This window comes from Haliotis rubra, unplaced genomic scaffold, assembly GCF_003918875.1.
Source record: "Haliotis rubra isolate DU_JTF1 unplaced genomic scaffold, ASM391887v1 Scf109, whole genome shotgun sequence".
Taxonomy (NCBI): Eukaryota; Metazoa; Mollusca; class Gastropoda; order Lepetellida; family Haliotidae; genus Haliotis; species Haliotis rubra.
The window spans coordinates 1,457,510-1,474,040 of NW_025764992.1; the positions used below are offsets into that span (position 1 = coordinate 1,457,510).

General features: G+C 39.8%; 1 protein-coding gene across 1 annotated transcript in view; it reads right to left on the reverse strand.

The window, feature by feature from the left end:
- Window positions 1–16,531, reverse strand: part of LOC124283084 (cytochrome b5 reductase 4-like) — a 108,693-nt gene that overhangs the window by 68,033 nt on the left and 24,129 nt on the right. Inside the window, exon 3 of the mRNA XM_046719113.1 lies at window positions 5,082–5,182. Within this exon, the coding sequence (XP_046575069.1) occupies window positions 5,082–5,182 (101 nt within the window). The remainder of the gene's footprint in view (window positions 1–5,081; window positions 5,183–16,531) is intronic.

Below are 16,531 nucleotides of genomic sequence, written 5' to 3' on the forward strand. Positions count from 1 at the left end.
TTGATAAGACCTGCTGGTAAGACATGACATGGGAGGTTTACGTCAGAATACTGCAACCACATGATTACATGTTCACTCTGACAACAGCAATGTTGCAGTTTATAATACTATAGGACAACAGGTATATAGAAAATGGGCTTTGTTGACAAACTGTAGCCATTTGGATATGAGTCAAGAAATGAAAACTAATGGTAATCTTGTACAACCGGTAGATCCTACACCACCAAAAACTCTGACACAACCCTTATACAACCCCAATAACTCTGACACAACCCTTATACAACCCCAATAACTCTGACACAACCCTTATACAACCCCAATAACTCTGACACAACCTTTATACTACCCCAATAACTCTGACACAACCCTTATACAACCCCAATAACTCTGAAACAACCCTTATACAACCCCAATAACTCTAACACAACCCTTATACAACCCCAATAACTCTGACACAACCTTTATACTACCCCAATAACTCTGACACAACCCTTATACAACCCCAATAACTCTGACACAACCCTTATACAACCCCAATAACTCTAACACAACCCTTATACAACCCCAATAACTCTGACACAACCCTTATACAACCCCAATAACTCTGACACAACCTTTATACAATCCCAATAACTCTAACACAACCCTTATACAACCCCAATAACTCTGGCACAACCCTTATAAAACCCCAATAACTCTAACACAACCCTGAGTCAAACCCAAGAGCAAGCCCTCACACCACACTTGACATGCCCTGCACTGTGTCTATCCTTGTGAACAGGAAAACATGGAGAAGTATGTTCGTGCTTGCGTGGAAAGAGGGTGGTATTGTCTAAAACTGCACTCAGCAACATACATTGAAGATGATGTAAATAATCAAGTCTGGACCAGACAATCCTGTGACTGACATCATGAGCACCATCTACACAATTAGATATGATGACCTGCATCCACCAAGTTAGTGAGTCAGACCACCTGATCCCATGAGTGACCTCCCACAACAACCATGACTTGCTGAAGACCAGTAGCAACCCTGATCTTCATGGGTAAGGAAAACATGAATATTAAGGCATAAAGTGAATCAAAGTCTGCATGGAAGCATTCCATCTGAAATAATCTGCATTAGAAACAATCCATATCAATGAATCACGAGTATTCATGTTAATCTGTCTACAAGAGCAACTGTCCAGGAAATAGCATTTCCAGACACTGAGCATCAACTCTCTTGAGGATCACTGTACAGGCAAACTATTAAAGATAAGAAATATTCGCTTGCATGATTACTACCCTTAACATGGATCAGACACCTCGGGGCAAGAAGTGACCCATGTCTGTCAATTCAAACACCCACTTGATACGAGGCAGCACTGAGTAGGTGGAAGGTATTGTCGGTGTGACTGCCCACAAGCTATGGGGCACTTATTGGAAAAGGGTATTGAGAAGTATTAAAGGAAAATGTATCTCACACACTCGGTGCTGGAAGGGCTTAAGCAAAGTACTAACCATTATGGCACTTCACATACTGGGATCACAAGAATGGGTTTTAGAATATTGTAGAAGGTCGATAAGAAAAGCAAACATTTACCTGCCTGACTACAGGTAGACCTTTGAGATTGCTATCCAACTTCACAATGATTTCCATGTGCAAAGGAAATGCCACCAACCATATTGTGCATGAAGGTGAGGTGAGGTGAAATTGGATTTAACGTCGTGCTTGAGAATATTTCGTTCATATGACGACGTGCATGCGTGTGTATGTTCGGCTGCTTGTATTAGCCCAGACTTAAGCTGGTTTTATAGTGCTAGCCCACTGAGATACCATGCCGCAGTGAAGCATGAATACCCCACTCAGACACATTATACTAACTCCGAGCTGACCAGTCCTTGTTGTACCCATTAATGCCGAGCGCCAGGCAGGGACCAACAAGTACCGTATTTTAACGTCTTTTGGTATGACGCGGTCGGGGATCGACCCCGCGACCTTCCGCTCTCCGGGCGGACGCTCTAACCACTACACCACAGAGGCGGTGTTATTGTGCATGAAACTGGGTTGTATTTGCTGTGTAACTTCAACATTTCTAACATGCACTGAAAGTGAATTCCACTCTCAGTAACATTCCCATGAGAATTCTTGGTCAGAGAAAGAGGCGACTAACGGGATCGGGTGGTCAGGCTTGCTGGCTTGGTCGAAACATGTTGGTTCCCTATTGCGCAGATCGATCAGGGGTGGAAATAACCCATTGCCCGACGTCCGAGTCCAGTGTTTTTTTCTGTCGGGCAAGAAAATTTGTATATCCCACTGTACCGTTGTCCAGTTGACTTTCCAATGTTAATTATGTTGTTTATTTAAAAAATCAGCAAGAAAACAGTCGGTAAAGTGGAAAAATTATCAGGGCAAGTGACTTTACACGTGTACACTATCAATTTTAAAGGTATTTCCACCCCTGTCGATGCTCATGCTGTTGATCACTGGATTGTCTGGTCCAGACTCAAATATTTACAGGCCGTCGCCATATAGCTGGAATATTGCTGAGTGCGACATAAAACTAAACTCACTCAGTCACTTGGTCAGAGCAGGTCCCCAGTACCTCATGATTGTCACATGAGCAACATCAAGTAGATCTGGCAGTCAGAATCAGCTTCACTAGTCATTTCATACTTTTCGTATCATACATGTCATATCGAACAGGTCATATCCTACTTGTCACATCACACTTGTCATACATCTCAACTCATACCAATGGTTTGCTGTTCAATGTATTTTGGATTGTCGAAGCTCAGTTAATGGCCTGCGCTGTCAGTAGGCTGGAAAACTGCTGATTATGCCATTAAACAACATTCGAGCATACAAAAATATCATCAGATATTTTAAAAATACCACACAACTAAATACAATCTGATATCTAAAGACCGTTACACAACTGATATCTTAATAACATTACACATCTAAAACAAATCAAAACAAGATAACATCTCACATCTTAATAACATCTCACATCTTAAAAAACACAGCTTAATAACATCTAAATTAAATAGAAATATCTTTAAAACATCTCAGATCAGTGAGAAGTGGGACAGGGCAAATATCATAACTTCAACAGCTTCACTTGACATAAAAAGGCGAATATCACTAAGAGGTATCATCTTGAATCAACCCATCAACAACCTATATTTATCCAAGTTTAAACATTTATGTACTGCGAGTGCCACACTTACTTCTAAAAATGTAATTACATTATCAATCTTTATTCCTTATCTCTCACTTCAAGCCTGCTCCACTCTACCCCATGTCCATAATGATCAAGTGTAAAAATTTATATTTTTCTACAGCATTTATTCCTTATCTCACACTTCAAGCCAGCTCCACTCTCCTCCGTGTCCATAATGACCAAATGTAAAAATTATCATTTCCTCCAGTATTTGACAGAGATGAAGCAGTTGCTTTATACTCAAGCCCTGAACCAAATGCATCTCTCCCTAACTCGCCTCAACAGCAATCCCTGTATTCTCCTTATCACTTGACAGAGGATCACACATGGTATACAAACATCCCAACTGTGGTCAAGACACAGCCATGGAAACAGCATTTTCTCTCCAATGATAACTAGATAACTTGACCCATCTAATATCCAAGAATTTCATAAGAAATTAATTCTCAAGCCTTTGAAATTGGACTGTCAGTCAGTGTGGATTGTGCTACTGATTTAGGAAGATCAGTATTGATTACGTTGCTTGGTGTCTTTCAATGACGCTGCTCGCGACGATGGCTAGCATGGCGCACTTACAAAAACTTCACCTTGATGGTGATGTACACCAGAATCAAGTTGAAAAATACGTCCAGATTGAAATGGTTCATGGAGTTCTCATATCACATCACAAAAAGATTCAAGCAAGCAAAAGAATTTCAGTTGTATTTTTGAAAAGCATTCAAACTACATTTTTCTGGAGACATCAAGAGGATAACTCATGACCTCAACACAGGAATTGAAAGCTTCATCCCGCAGCATGAAGCCAAAAATATTGTAGACTCAACTAAACCTTCAGTCTATATCAATTATATCATTTTATCATATGAACTTAAGAATAGAGCTATGACATGGTAGCTCTCTCCTTGACACAACAGGTCAATGGTTTGAATTGTCAACAAAGAAAGGCATGTGAACATAATTGCTGTTACATTTGCTGTAATAAAACTGAGGTCTGACAACTAACACCAACATCTAATGGAACAAAATATGATGATAATCAGTTCAGCTTTGTCAGTCTGGCAGTTTCAGAGAAGATATTTACAGACCTAAATATACATTTTCAGGGAGTTTAGAAGCATATCTAAAGGCAAACGTCAAAGGTCAAATAAAGCCAAACTTTAAAGCCAAATCTCAGTTTTTCATAAAGTTGGTTTCAGTATGGCTGTTATGGCGGCCATATTGAAAATCAAATTCAAATTTCATTACATGTCAGTTTCAGCTTCACTGGATTCGAGATGGTCACACATCCAAGTGTTAAATACACCACTGTCAAGGTTACACCTGATAGTTCATCTTTCTGATTGTACATCTAAGTGTTAAATAAACCACTGTCAAGATTACACCTGAGAGGACGTCTTTCCTCGAGGTACTGTGTCTAAGCATATCATACACCACATCAAGACTCATAGTATTGCAGGGTAGTCATGCATCTTGTGTAACATAGACAACTGTCTAAGTCAAGCATAAGAGTAGGTCTTCCCTGGCATTGACACATCCTTGTACTGGATAGATTCTAAAACCTGGAAATTCCAGAGTGTGACAAATGGTTTGTGTTTGCCATCTCTGTAATAATATCACTTCTGTAACAGCACTTAGATGATGAAATCAGCACTAAGATGATGAAATCAGCACTATGATGATGAAATCAGCACTAAGATGATGAAATCAGCACTAAGATGATGAAATCAGCACTTGGATGATGTGTGAAATCTCAGATGAGCCAAAGAGTGACAAATTGACAAATCGAAGATACCCTTCTTCTGACAAAGGATGGCAATACCTGATACTCTAACTACGATGCAAACTGTAGACAATAGATGTGAAATACATTACCTCATCAAAGAGTTGTGTCCCGTCCTTCCCTGCTCCTCTCATGAGTTCATCAATGCCGGCAGGATGAAACTCCAGATAGGGTGTGATGTTATACACCTTTCCTGAAAAAGAAGGACATGCATGTGAAATCAAGTTTTGACCATGTTGATTTTCAGTAGCAAAGTCTTACTGTAACAATCTTATAGAATCAACAAAAAGGCTTATGGGAAAAAGTGTGGCATTAATAAATGTTGTATGTATTTAATGTTCAGACGCACCAAGCCTTAGATGAACATTTGTAGCTCAAGATAGTCAAGGCTGGGCCAATATTCAGAGGGAAACCGTCTGTCTCACAGTCCCTGAACCACATTATTTTCCTTACTCCCTAAATAAAGCAAGTCTAGATTTCCTCAGGTTTAGGCTCTGAATCTCTGGTCTCCCTGGGCTCCTTCAATTTAAATGGGCTTGTTTGTTACTATCAAAATTATATATTCAGAGACTAAACGTTAGTCTAAGGGAAACATTGTACCATGGATTCTCAAAGCTTAGCTGATGTTCCACTTCCCAGGACAGAGGAGGACACATTGTACCAAGGATATTAAAGGTTGAGCCAATGTTCACACTGACAGAACAATCTAGGATTCTCAAAGCTTAGCTGATGTTCCACTACCCAGCACAGAGGAGAACTTGTTGTACCAAGGATATTAAAGGTTGAGCCAATGTTCACACTGACAGGAACAATCTAGGATTCTCAAAGCTTAGCTGATGTTCCACTACCCAGCACAGAGGAGAACTTGTTGTACCAAGGATATTAAAGGTTGAGCCAGAGTTCACCCTGACAGGAACAATCTAGGATTCTCAAAGCTTAGCTGATGTTCCACTTCCCAGGACAGAGGAGAACTTGTTGTACCAAGGATATTAAAGGTTGAGCCAGAGTTCACCCTGACAGGAACAATCTAGGATTCTCAAAGGAACACATTTTATTGAGAATACTCAATGTGAGCCAATGTTTTCCTTCCTGGGACAGGGACAAAATGTACCAAGGATTTTCTAATGCCAGGCTCATGCTCCTCTTTCCATGACTGACAGAAAAAAATTGTATAAAGAATTTTAAAATCTGGGCTGATGTTCTCCTCGAGTCCCATGGCTTAGACAAACAATTTGAACCAAGGATACCTAAAACTTGGCTGATGTTCTCCTTTCCATGACAGGAACAATTTGTACAAAGGATTCCCAAAGCTGGGAAGATATCCCCCTTTCCAAGAATGCCAGGAACAATTTGTACAAAGGATTCTCAAAGCTGGGTGGATATCCCCCTTTCCAAGTCTGACAGGAACAATTTGTACAAAGGATTCCAAAAGCTGGGAAGATATCATCCTTTCAAAGAATGCCAGGAACAATTTGTACAAAGGATTCTCAAAGCTGGGAGCATATCCCATTTCTAAGCCTGAACAGTTTGGGCTGAAGGGGCTGATGGTCCTGCTCCTAAGGCTAAGAGGAAAACAGTGCTGAGGATACACAGGAGAGATTTCGACCAAGGGATTTCAACCAAGGCTATTTCCTACTTAAACCTAATCAATCAGAAGTAGCACACACAGGGGGATTTGTCCTAACAAGGCCTGTTCTCCACCATAACCCGACAGAATGTAGTTAAATGCTGTGCAACAACTAGATTGTGGCTTAGTTCCCTCTCTGAGCTTGCTATCCTCTGAATATACACATATGGTACCTGTTGAGGATTGGGGAATCTAAGAAAACATAAAAACAAAATCGTTTGTAACTCAATGTATTGTTTTAGATGATCAATCTGGACGTAAAAAAAAATTAAAATAAGGGACCGTTCCTACTTTATAGCAAGGAGGGGTGATGATGATTTTTATGGAGAAGCATGTACAATGTGAATGCCCCCCCCTAAGTGTATGTCAAGGACAACTTTAATGACAAAACCTCACCCCCCACCCCTTTCCCAGAATTTTTAAGCATATATTTTATTTAAAATTCGTTTCGTATGTACAAAATTGCTGACCCACCCTAGTACATGTGTACAAAATTGATGACCCCAACCCCCTACCTCCCCAGAACAAAATGGGTGATCCCCCGTTAAATACATCATCACCCCGCCTAGCCATAAATTATGAACGGTCCCTAAGTTAAAGAACACCTAATTCTTTCATATTTCTACTGGCAATCTCTGATGATAGATAAACCACAGTAACAAGAAAGAATTTGGTTGTTCTTTCTTTTGAGTAGTATATACCGGTTAATTAGTGAGTGAGAATGGTTTTACTCCGCATTCTGCAACATTCTAGTAATATCACAGCTGGGGGCACACTAGTCTCTCGTACAGACCCTGAAGCAAATATATCCAAGAAAGCCCACACAAGTCTAGAAAATGTGGCAAGTCTAGATTTCCTCAGCTTCTGAAAATGAAGAAAGTCTCAGGGCTCCTTTTCATTATATATTTTTTTTTTTACTATGAACTTTTTTCAGTAAAATATGTTCATTTTAGAGACTAGTTGTTAGTCTAGGGGCACACCTGAAACGGGCTTCACACAATGTGCCCATGTGGAATCCTGGAATGATGAACAAATGCATGGATGCCTTAACCACCCACCTCAGTATTTCATAGCATGACAAGATTAACAGTAAGAGGAAAGCATCAGGATTTCTTAAACTTCTCTTTTTTGCATACAATCTGTGTGCCCATTACGGGTGGGTATTGCAGAGGATTTTCACATTGCGATATATTGTAATGTGAAAGAATATATTACGATATGTATTGCAATATATTGCATGAAGTATTTTTAAACAAAACACTACTTCTAATCGAGTTAATGCTTGATTTACAGAGCAAAAACACAACAAAATAATTAATAACAAATGTAAATAATATTTGGCACAAATGAAACAAGGAAATATCTGAAGATTTCCGACTGTTATGTAGTTTTACGAATGCAAGTCAAAATACCGGTTTTCGATCAGTGTATCACAATACGTATCGTTTTCATGTCTGAACAGGTAAATACCGGTAAACCGGTTATATTGCGCAGCCCTAATGCTAATTCAGTTCAGGAGTACGTCCTTACAATGTATACCCATGGAAACGAATAAGGGAAAACATGAAAGTACAAGTGTTCTTTTATTCATTTCCAGATTTTCACCCACAGTGCAATGTAAAGCATGGCAAGAAACCTGGAAAAGAGTAGAGGAACACATGCGCTTTCGTGTGTTCCTTTATTCATTTCCATGAGAATATATTTATTAAGGCAGTTCATACTGAAAAAACATTATAGGGAAACAATGGTTATGTGAATCAGTTTGCAAAACACTTGTAACACTTGTTACCTTTTTGGAGGCTCTTAAAAAACATTGGTTCAATATTTTTAGTGTCTATTACATTTTCAGGAGCTTCAAGCTACTGATACCAACGAAAATGCAACTGATAATCTATTTCCAGCCGAGTGGTTCCTGAATCCTCAATTCCTGAAGCTGAGCCAATTGTTTTAAGAGGTAAAGTGTTAGTTGGCCTGTAAGTATTTATATCATTTTACATCTAGTTAAGTCGTAAGTTGGCTGTTATCACAGTTCCTGTAAATAAATACATGGAAGAGGTGTGTCACAAAACACTACTAAATTGCTGGAGAGAATGATCAACAAGAATCTGTTAATAAGCTACATGGTTCTAGCATGTCTAATGGGAGTTTGATATTCCTGATAATTTCCTTCACTTATCCAAATGAAATTGACTGCGAATGCATTGACAGCTTCAACAAGCATTGGAGGGTAGCTGAAGGGCTATGTGGGTATATTGCCAATTACTCAGAAATACTCAACAACATGGATGAAGTGTTCAGCTGCCATACAGTCAGTCTTAGGAGGCGATAACTAATATCATTTATTGTGTTTTGTCGCTATACAACTGTTTTATTGAGATGAAAACGTAGTAATACTTAATATCATTTATTGCATTTTGTTGCTATCAACTGTTTTGGGAAGGTGATAATTTCGCAATATTCAATATTATTTGTAGTGCTTACATCTGTGATGACGATAACTTGGCGAAACTCAATCATTTATTGCATTTTGTTGCTATATAACTGTTTTGGGGAGATGACAACTTTACAACATCGTACGCACTTGAGGTACAGGACCGCCTCCGTGGTGTAGTGGTTACAGCGTCCGCCCGGAGAGCGGAAAGTCGCGGGGTCGATCGCCGACCGCGTCATACCAAAAGACGTTCAAATATGGTACTTGTTGGTCTCTGTCTGGCGCTCGGCATTAATGGGTACAACAAGGACTGGTCAGCTCGGAGTCAGTATAATGTGTCTGAGTGGGGTATTCATGCTTCACTGTGGCATGGTATCTCAGTGGGCTAGCACTATAAAACCAGCGTAAGTCTGGGCTAGTACAAGTAGCCGCACATACACATACACAAGCATGCACGCCGTCATATGAGCGAAATATTCTCAAGCACGACGTTAACCCAATTTCACCTCACCTCACCACCTCACCTTGAGGTACATGCAATCAGCTATGTCACCCTGCCCAACCACTTCACTCATTCGTCCTTCCAAGCACAGGTCAGAAGGTACCAAATGGAAACTGGAATCTCCACAGCGGCCATTAAAATGAAACTCCTACGAGAAAAATCTGGCATGATGATATTTTTTACTTCGACAAAAAGTTAATTTCCAGCACTGCTGATTCAGGAATCAGTATTTCCAGCACCCAAAGCATTCTCATTGTCACATGCAGACGTCTTGGAGGAGATCAATACAGTCGTGCAGGAGAGTTATAGTATGACCGGAAATTATTGAGAATTTTAGGAATATGTTTAACTGGATTTCTAGTATAAACAACCTTGACCAGCTATCAAGTGCTTGGTTTCATTCAAGAGAGACAACTCCGTTAATCCTTTTTCATTAGTTTGTGAAGAGTTATCCCCCTTTGTTTACTTGCTAGCAGACAACATTTTCAGTGATCCTCAGTATGGATGATTTAGAGAAGAAGAAGTTGATTTTAGAGTATTATAACAAGGACATCAGATCAGCTAAAGTGATTTCAAGTAGAACAGGCATCCCTTTGTCCACTGTTTATCATGTTTTGAAAAATATTGCAAATGGATATGGCATTGAGCACCAGGGAGGCGCAGGTAGGCCCAGAAAATTGACTGTCAGTGACAGGAGGCAGCTTGGTATTCTTGTTTCGAAAAACAAACGAAGGAGTTTAGAAAACTTAAGGCTGGATATGATTGATAGAGGAACTGTGGCTGTCTGTAAGGAGACAATTAGAACTGAGCTGCATGCAATGGGTTGGCAGAAAAGTGGAGGAATTCCATCACCGATCATGAAACCTGAACAAAAGGAACGAAGGTTGAACTGGTGCTTACAGCATAGAAATTTTAACTGGGACAATGTGGTTTTCTCAGATGAAAGTTCTGTGTGGCTGTTTCCTAACACACTGAAATTCTGGACCAAACAAACTGAAAAACTTTTGTATCAGCGCCCAAAGAACAGTCCGAAATTTAACGTGTGGGGTGGCATATCTGCGTTAGGGGCAACGCCCCTTTGTGTATTTGAAGGGAATATGAACAGGGAGCGGTACACAGATATTCTCGAGGGACATTTACTTCCATCTGCTCACGTGTTCTATGGAAAGTTTTGGATTTTCCAGCAGGACAACGACCCAAAACATCGTTCAAAGCATTCACAGGCCTGGTTTCGGGACCCAAAATATGACATTATTAGATTGGCCAAGCTATAGCCGACCTAAATCCAATTGAAAATGTTTTGGGACTAATGAAGGAAAGTGTCAATAAGAAAAATCTGACAAATATTGCTGAAATGAAAGAAGAGGTGGTCCGATATTGGGACAGCATGGACCACGACTTTCTAACTTCTTTGATCAGTAGTATGCCCCGCCGCATTGAAGCCTGCATTGCTGCCCATGGTGACTTTACAAAATACTAACTGTTCACCTGTCTTTGAATCTGGAGTTATGTTCTGCAATATTCACATCTAATACGTGAGTAATGAGTGAAAAAAAAAAAATTACAATACAATTCTCAATAATTTCTGGTTGTACTGTACTTACATATGGTTAGCAATCAAGGATTCAGCCCCAAGAAACATCTTAAATTCCTCATGCTGAACCTCCATTTTTACACCTCAGGATATCAATGGTGCTTGAAACTTAGTGATGCATTTGTAGTCTTACTCATTAATATATTTCACGTTTATATTTGCAAGAACAGAGGACCCGTGAGGTCCAGGTTAGAATGAATCTTCAGTAACCTATGCTTGTTGTAAGAGGCGACTAACGGGATCGGGTGGTCATGCTCGCTGGTTTGGTTGACACATGTCATCGGTTCCCAATTGCGCAGATTGATGCTCATGCTGTTGCTCACTGGATTGTCTGGTCGAGAGATTGATTATTTACAGACCGCCGCCATATAGCTGGAATATTACTGAGTGCGGCGTAAAACTAAACTCACTCACTCACTCACTGCAAGAACAGTGAACAGACAGTATGACGCAATAATGAAAGTATACTGTGGTAGATTCAAGAGCTCCCACACTGTACCACAGCCAGATTCAGACAGCAACATGTCTAATCACAAGGTCACAATACCACTAATCCTGGAACAGTCCACCTCATCTAGATTTCCATAAAGATAAAGCATTGAGAACTTCCTCAAACATTGAACCTGGTGATGATTCATCTGCTTCAGTCTTAACACAATGTTATGCTGACAATATAAGGCATGAGGCCGGCATAGTTAGGTATCTGTTTCTGTGATTTCAACTTCTGGTTTATAATGAAGCACACTGTTTTATGGATAACAACTTCTTGTCTATTGCATATTTTGCAGATTCTTACATGGTTATCAAGCTGTTGATATAAGAATCTACATCGAAAAGTTACTCTATGCAATAAACAAGAAATTGTCATCCATAAAGTCATATGTTCTGTTTTATTGACTCACGAGCTTTTCAAACAATTAGCTTCGAATTTGGACAGGTTGCGAAGGAGCTATATCAAGAAACCCCATGGGGATTGGTCCACTGCCCAAGTCCAGCAAACCTTTGTCAAGCATGATTAGCTGATTAATACTAAACTAAAATCTCCTGAAAATGATGCCAGTAAACAACTTCCTGCAAATACGCCCAAATTTTGTACTGATAGGCGGAAAAATGTACAAACTTCTTGTTACAAGTACGTAGACAACTTTCTTCCCTCTGTGCGTTCGACGACTCACTGTCCCTTCACAAACAGCCAACAGAGGTCATTAGACATGGCTGCCATTGTAATCCCTGACAGATTATACAGACAATGTGATCCCATTGTCCAGTCGACAAGCTTGGAATACAATCAGTAAATCTGCAAACTCTTGGCGCCTGTGGTCTGGTATCAACATCATCAAGATTGAATGCTGCCAGTAAATTCGCAAACTCCTGACTCATTTAGTTTGTGATGTGTACCTGGATTTCTGTTCAGACAATTAAAGGCTGCTACAGTTTTTCTATTTGTAAATGGATTTATTATCACATAAAGTGACATAGATTCTGCATCAAATAACATGAAACAACCTACCATTAGCATATGGTGGGGCAACCTCTGCAAAGTTTGCATTTTACCAGAAACCTCCTTCCATAGTAATGATGTCTGAGTGAGTGAGTGAGTGAGTGAGTGAGTGAGTGAGTGAGTGAGTGAGTGAGTGAGTGAGTGAGTGAGTGAGTGAGTGAGTGAGTGAGTGAGTGAGTGAGTGAGTGAGTGAGTGAGTGAGTGAGTTTAGTTTTACGCCGCACTCAGCAATATTCCAGCTATATGGCGGCAGTCTGTAAATAATCGAGTCTGGACCAGACAGTCCAGTGATCAACAGCATGAGCATCGATCTGCACAATTGGGAACCAATGACATGTGTCAACCAAGTCAGCGAGCCTGACCACCCGATCCCGTTAGTCGCCTCTTACGACAAACATAGTCGCCTTGTACGGCAAGCATGGGTTGCTGAAGACCTATTCTACCCGGATCTTCATGGGTATAATGATGTCTAAGTATTTCAGACACCATTTTAAGGTGCCATGATGGAAAACAAATTACTCCACACAATAGCTTCAAATAAATGTTTTCATAAGTAAAAGTGATTTAAAAACACTAAATGTTTGTTGAAATGTAGCCTCCGTGGACATCTCTGTTGAGATTGCTGCTCCAACTATGGAATTTCTATTTTTCAGTATCCTTATGATGTGGATGTCTAATATTCAATGTCTTTAATATTATTTATAAGATTTAATAACATTTAACCACACAAAATCAATCATTGTTTCAGGTCTACATCACCTATTTTCAAAGAACCAGTAAACTACAGTTATAATGAATTTGAAGGGACCGCTAAGTTTTGTTCCTTATAACCTTTCAAAAACATTATACAGAAAGGGTAGGGACAATTCTTTCTCATCATATCCATCAGTTTATTATAGGCATGTTCTTATTAAACGTAGTTTACTGTACCAGCTATATCAGTAGCATCAAACAATGTTCATGCTGTTGATCCCTGGATTGTCTGGTCCAGACTCCATTAATTACAGACCGCCGTCATATAGCTGGAATATTGCTGAGTGTGGCGTAAAACTAAACTCACTCACTCACTCACTCACTCACAGTCACAGCATCAAACAAACATGACCTATAGGTATCCAGTAAAGTGTATGTGTAGTTTAGCCTTTATGTTAGAAATGAGAGATTTTGTGGATCTTCGATTCAAATAGCACAAACATATTCCTCAAGGAATCAACGATTTTCCAAAACATCCAACACTGCTAGCATAATAATATATTTCATTTCTAACACACTTTGCATCAGTGTTTCTGAGTGATGGTATTGGGTATCTCAAGGTAATTGCTATTTCTTTGCATTTCATAGAAAATAGCACTGATATTGATTACAGTAATTTAGAAATTCCTAAAAACAAACATAAGGTTAAATTAAACCCTGGCAACACATAATCAAAATATGTGCAATTTCCCACTCACTCCACCTCTGACTTCCACTAAAGCAAAGCCAGTATCCACTATGAATCATGCAAGATTTCTTTTAATAGAAGTTCATCTCCAGAACAGGGGAGCATAAAATCTTGTATGGCATGTTGAAGATACCATAACACCATAATTCAATACCATCAACAACATTTTATGGATGAGTGAGTGAGTTTGGTTTTACGCCGCTTTTAGCAATATTCCAGCAACATCACGGCGGGGGACACCAGAAATGGACTTCACACAATGTACCCATGTGGGGATTCGAACCCGGGTCTTAGGCGTGACGAGCCAACGCTTTAACCACTAGGCTACCCCACCGCCCCCTTTTATGGATGACAAGTTCATTGTTGGTCACAATGTTCAAGAAGGCTTTAATACCAATTCCATAGCATTTTGGTCTTGATACAATGATCATTTTTAGTGAGTGAGTGAGTTGCGTATGACACAAATTTGAACAATAATCCTGTTATTTCATGGTGTGTCAACTTAACTGATTTGGTAGGAAGTCTTATACTGCATATGTTTACCTGTCCATGAAAGAAATATTAGCGTCTTCGTCACCAAATTTGACTATCAGCACCATTTAAATACAGTACATATGGCCATTGTAATATATTGTTATAGGTTTACGGTACTCTTCAGACAAGTGGGTCCAGTTACAGGCTTCTAAAGCAGGGGCCCAGAGCTTACAGGCAACACAAGCTTAGACCTCTGGGTCCCTTTCTAAAAAATGACCTACACTTTGTTCCATCAAGCATCTAATTGGCAAATCAGGGATTCAAACAAGGAACAGATCTTGAAGCTACAGGGGACACAAGGTTAGACCTCTGGATCCCTTTCTAAACAATTATCTACGCTTTGAGCCAACAAGCAACCCACAAGGAACAGATCCTGGAACTACTGGAACGCAAGCTTAGACCTCTGGATCCCGATCCACAAAGTGTTTGTTTTAAGACCTATAGTTTAACATAGCCTTACAAATGTCGTAGAGCTACAAATTCTGTGTGGATCAGACATTACTGTTCACACTGTGGACAAATATAATTCTTTTCCTGAATAAAATTTTATAACAAAATAAAAAAAGAACCAAACAATATTGTTTATAATTTTCAAGTTTCTTGATATTATGTATATCCACATTCATTAATGTACTACCTATAGAGACCGCCTCCGTGGTGTAGTGGTTAGAGCGTCGTCCGCCCGGAGAGCGGAAGGTCGCAGGTTCGATCGCCGACCGCGTCATACCAAAAGATGTTAAAATATGGTACTTGTTGGTCCCTGCCTGGCGCTCGGCATTAATGGGTACAACAAGGACTGGTCGGCTCGGAGTCAGTATACTGTGTCTGAGTGGGGTATTCATGCTTCCCTGTGGCATGGTATCTCAGGCGGCTAGCATTATAAAACCAGCATGCATGTCATCATATGAGCGAAATATTCTCGAGCACGACGTAAAACCCAATTTCACCTCCCCTCACCTCACCTCACTACCTATAGAGATTCATGCTACAATACTGATACCCCAGACCACTTTGATAAGTGTTTCTCCTTCTGTAATCAGTATCTTTATTTGCTTTGAAAAAAAATAAATTCCAAAGACCCAAGGGTTTCATGTTTCATACTGGTGGCTTAAGTTGCACACTGATATCTAGCTTGGAATTCTAGAGGAGCAAACCACTTTACCCTGAACTGCATCAGAACAGATGTCATGGTTACAAGAGGTATCGTTTCTCCTAGACACTAGATACCACACAGGGAAACGATGTTCTTTTCCAGTATCACTTGAACAAATAATGAGTGAGTGAGTGAGTTTAGTTTTACATCTTTTTAGCAATATTCTAGCAATATCCCGGCAGGGTACACTAGAAATGGGCTTCGCACATTGTGCCGATATGGGGAATCAAACCGGGTCTTCAGCGTGCCGCGAGATAGCTTTAACCAATCGGCTAACCCATCGCTCTCACAAATAATGATGACATGTAGGTGGAGTATCAAACACGAAATGTTTATTACTGGTAAGAGTGTTTAAACTCAATATTCTCATTCACTCAATATTCCAATTCAATATTTTAGTTTGATAAAATTTGAAAGCCAGCTCTCCACTGACCATTTATCACAGACCAGCACATGACTTTAGTGAAGAAACCAAGGGGTTTCACATCTCAGCCACGTGTTTTAAGCAACATTCCAGCTATGTCTATATGAAAAATCTGGACCATACAATCAAGTGATTAAAGTTATGAGCAAATATCCACATCGCCAATACAGAAGTGATACTCAAACAACCCAGGCTGTACCAGACGAGCAACGTTCCATAGTAAACAGCAGTCCTAAGCTGCATGGTCTGTTTAAAGAGTCATTTACTTGCTACCAACAGACTAGACATCCATAACAACATTTGTTCATCATTCCAAATGGGCACATATTTTACTG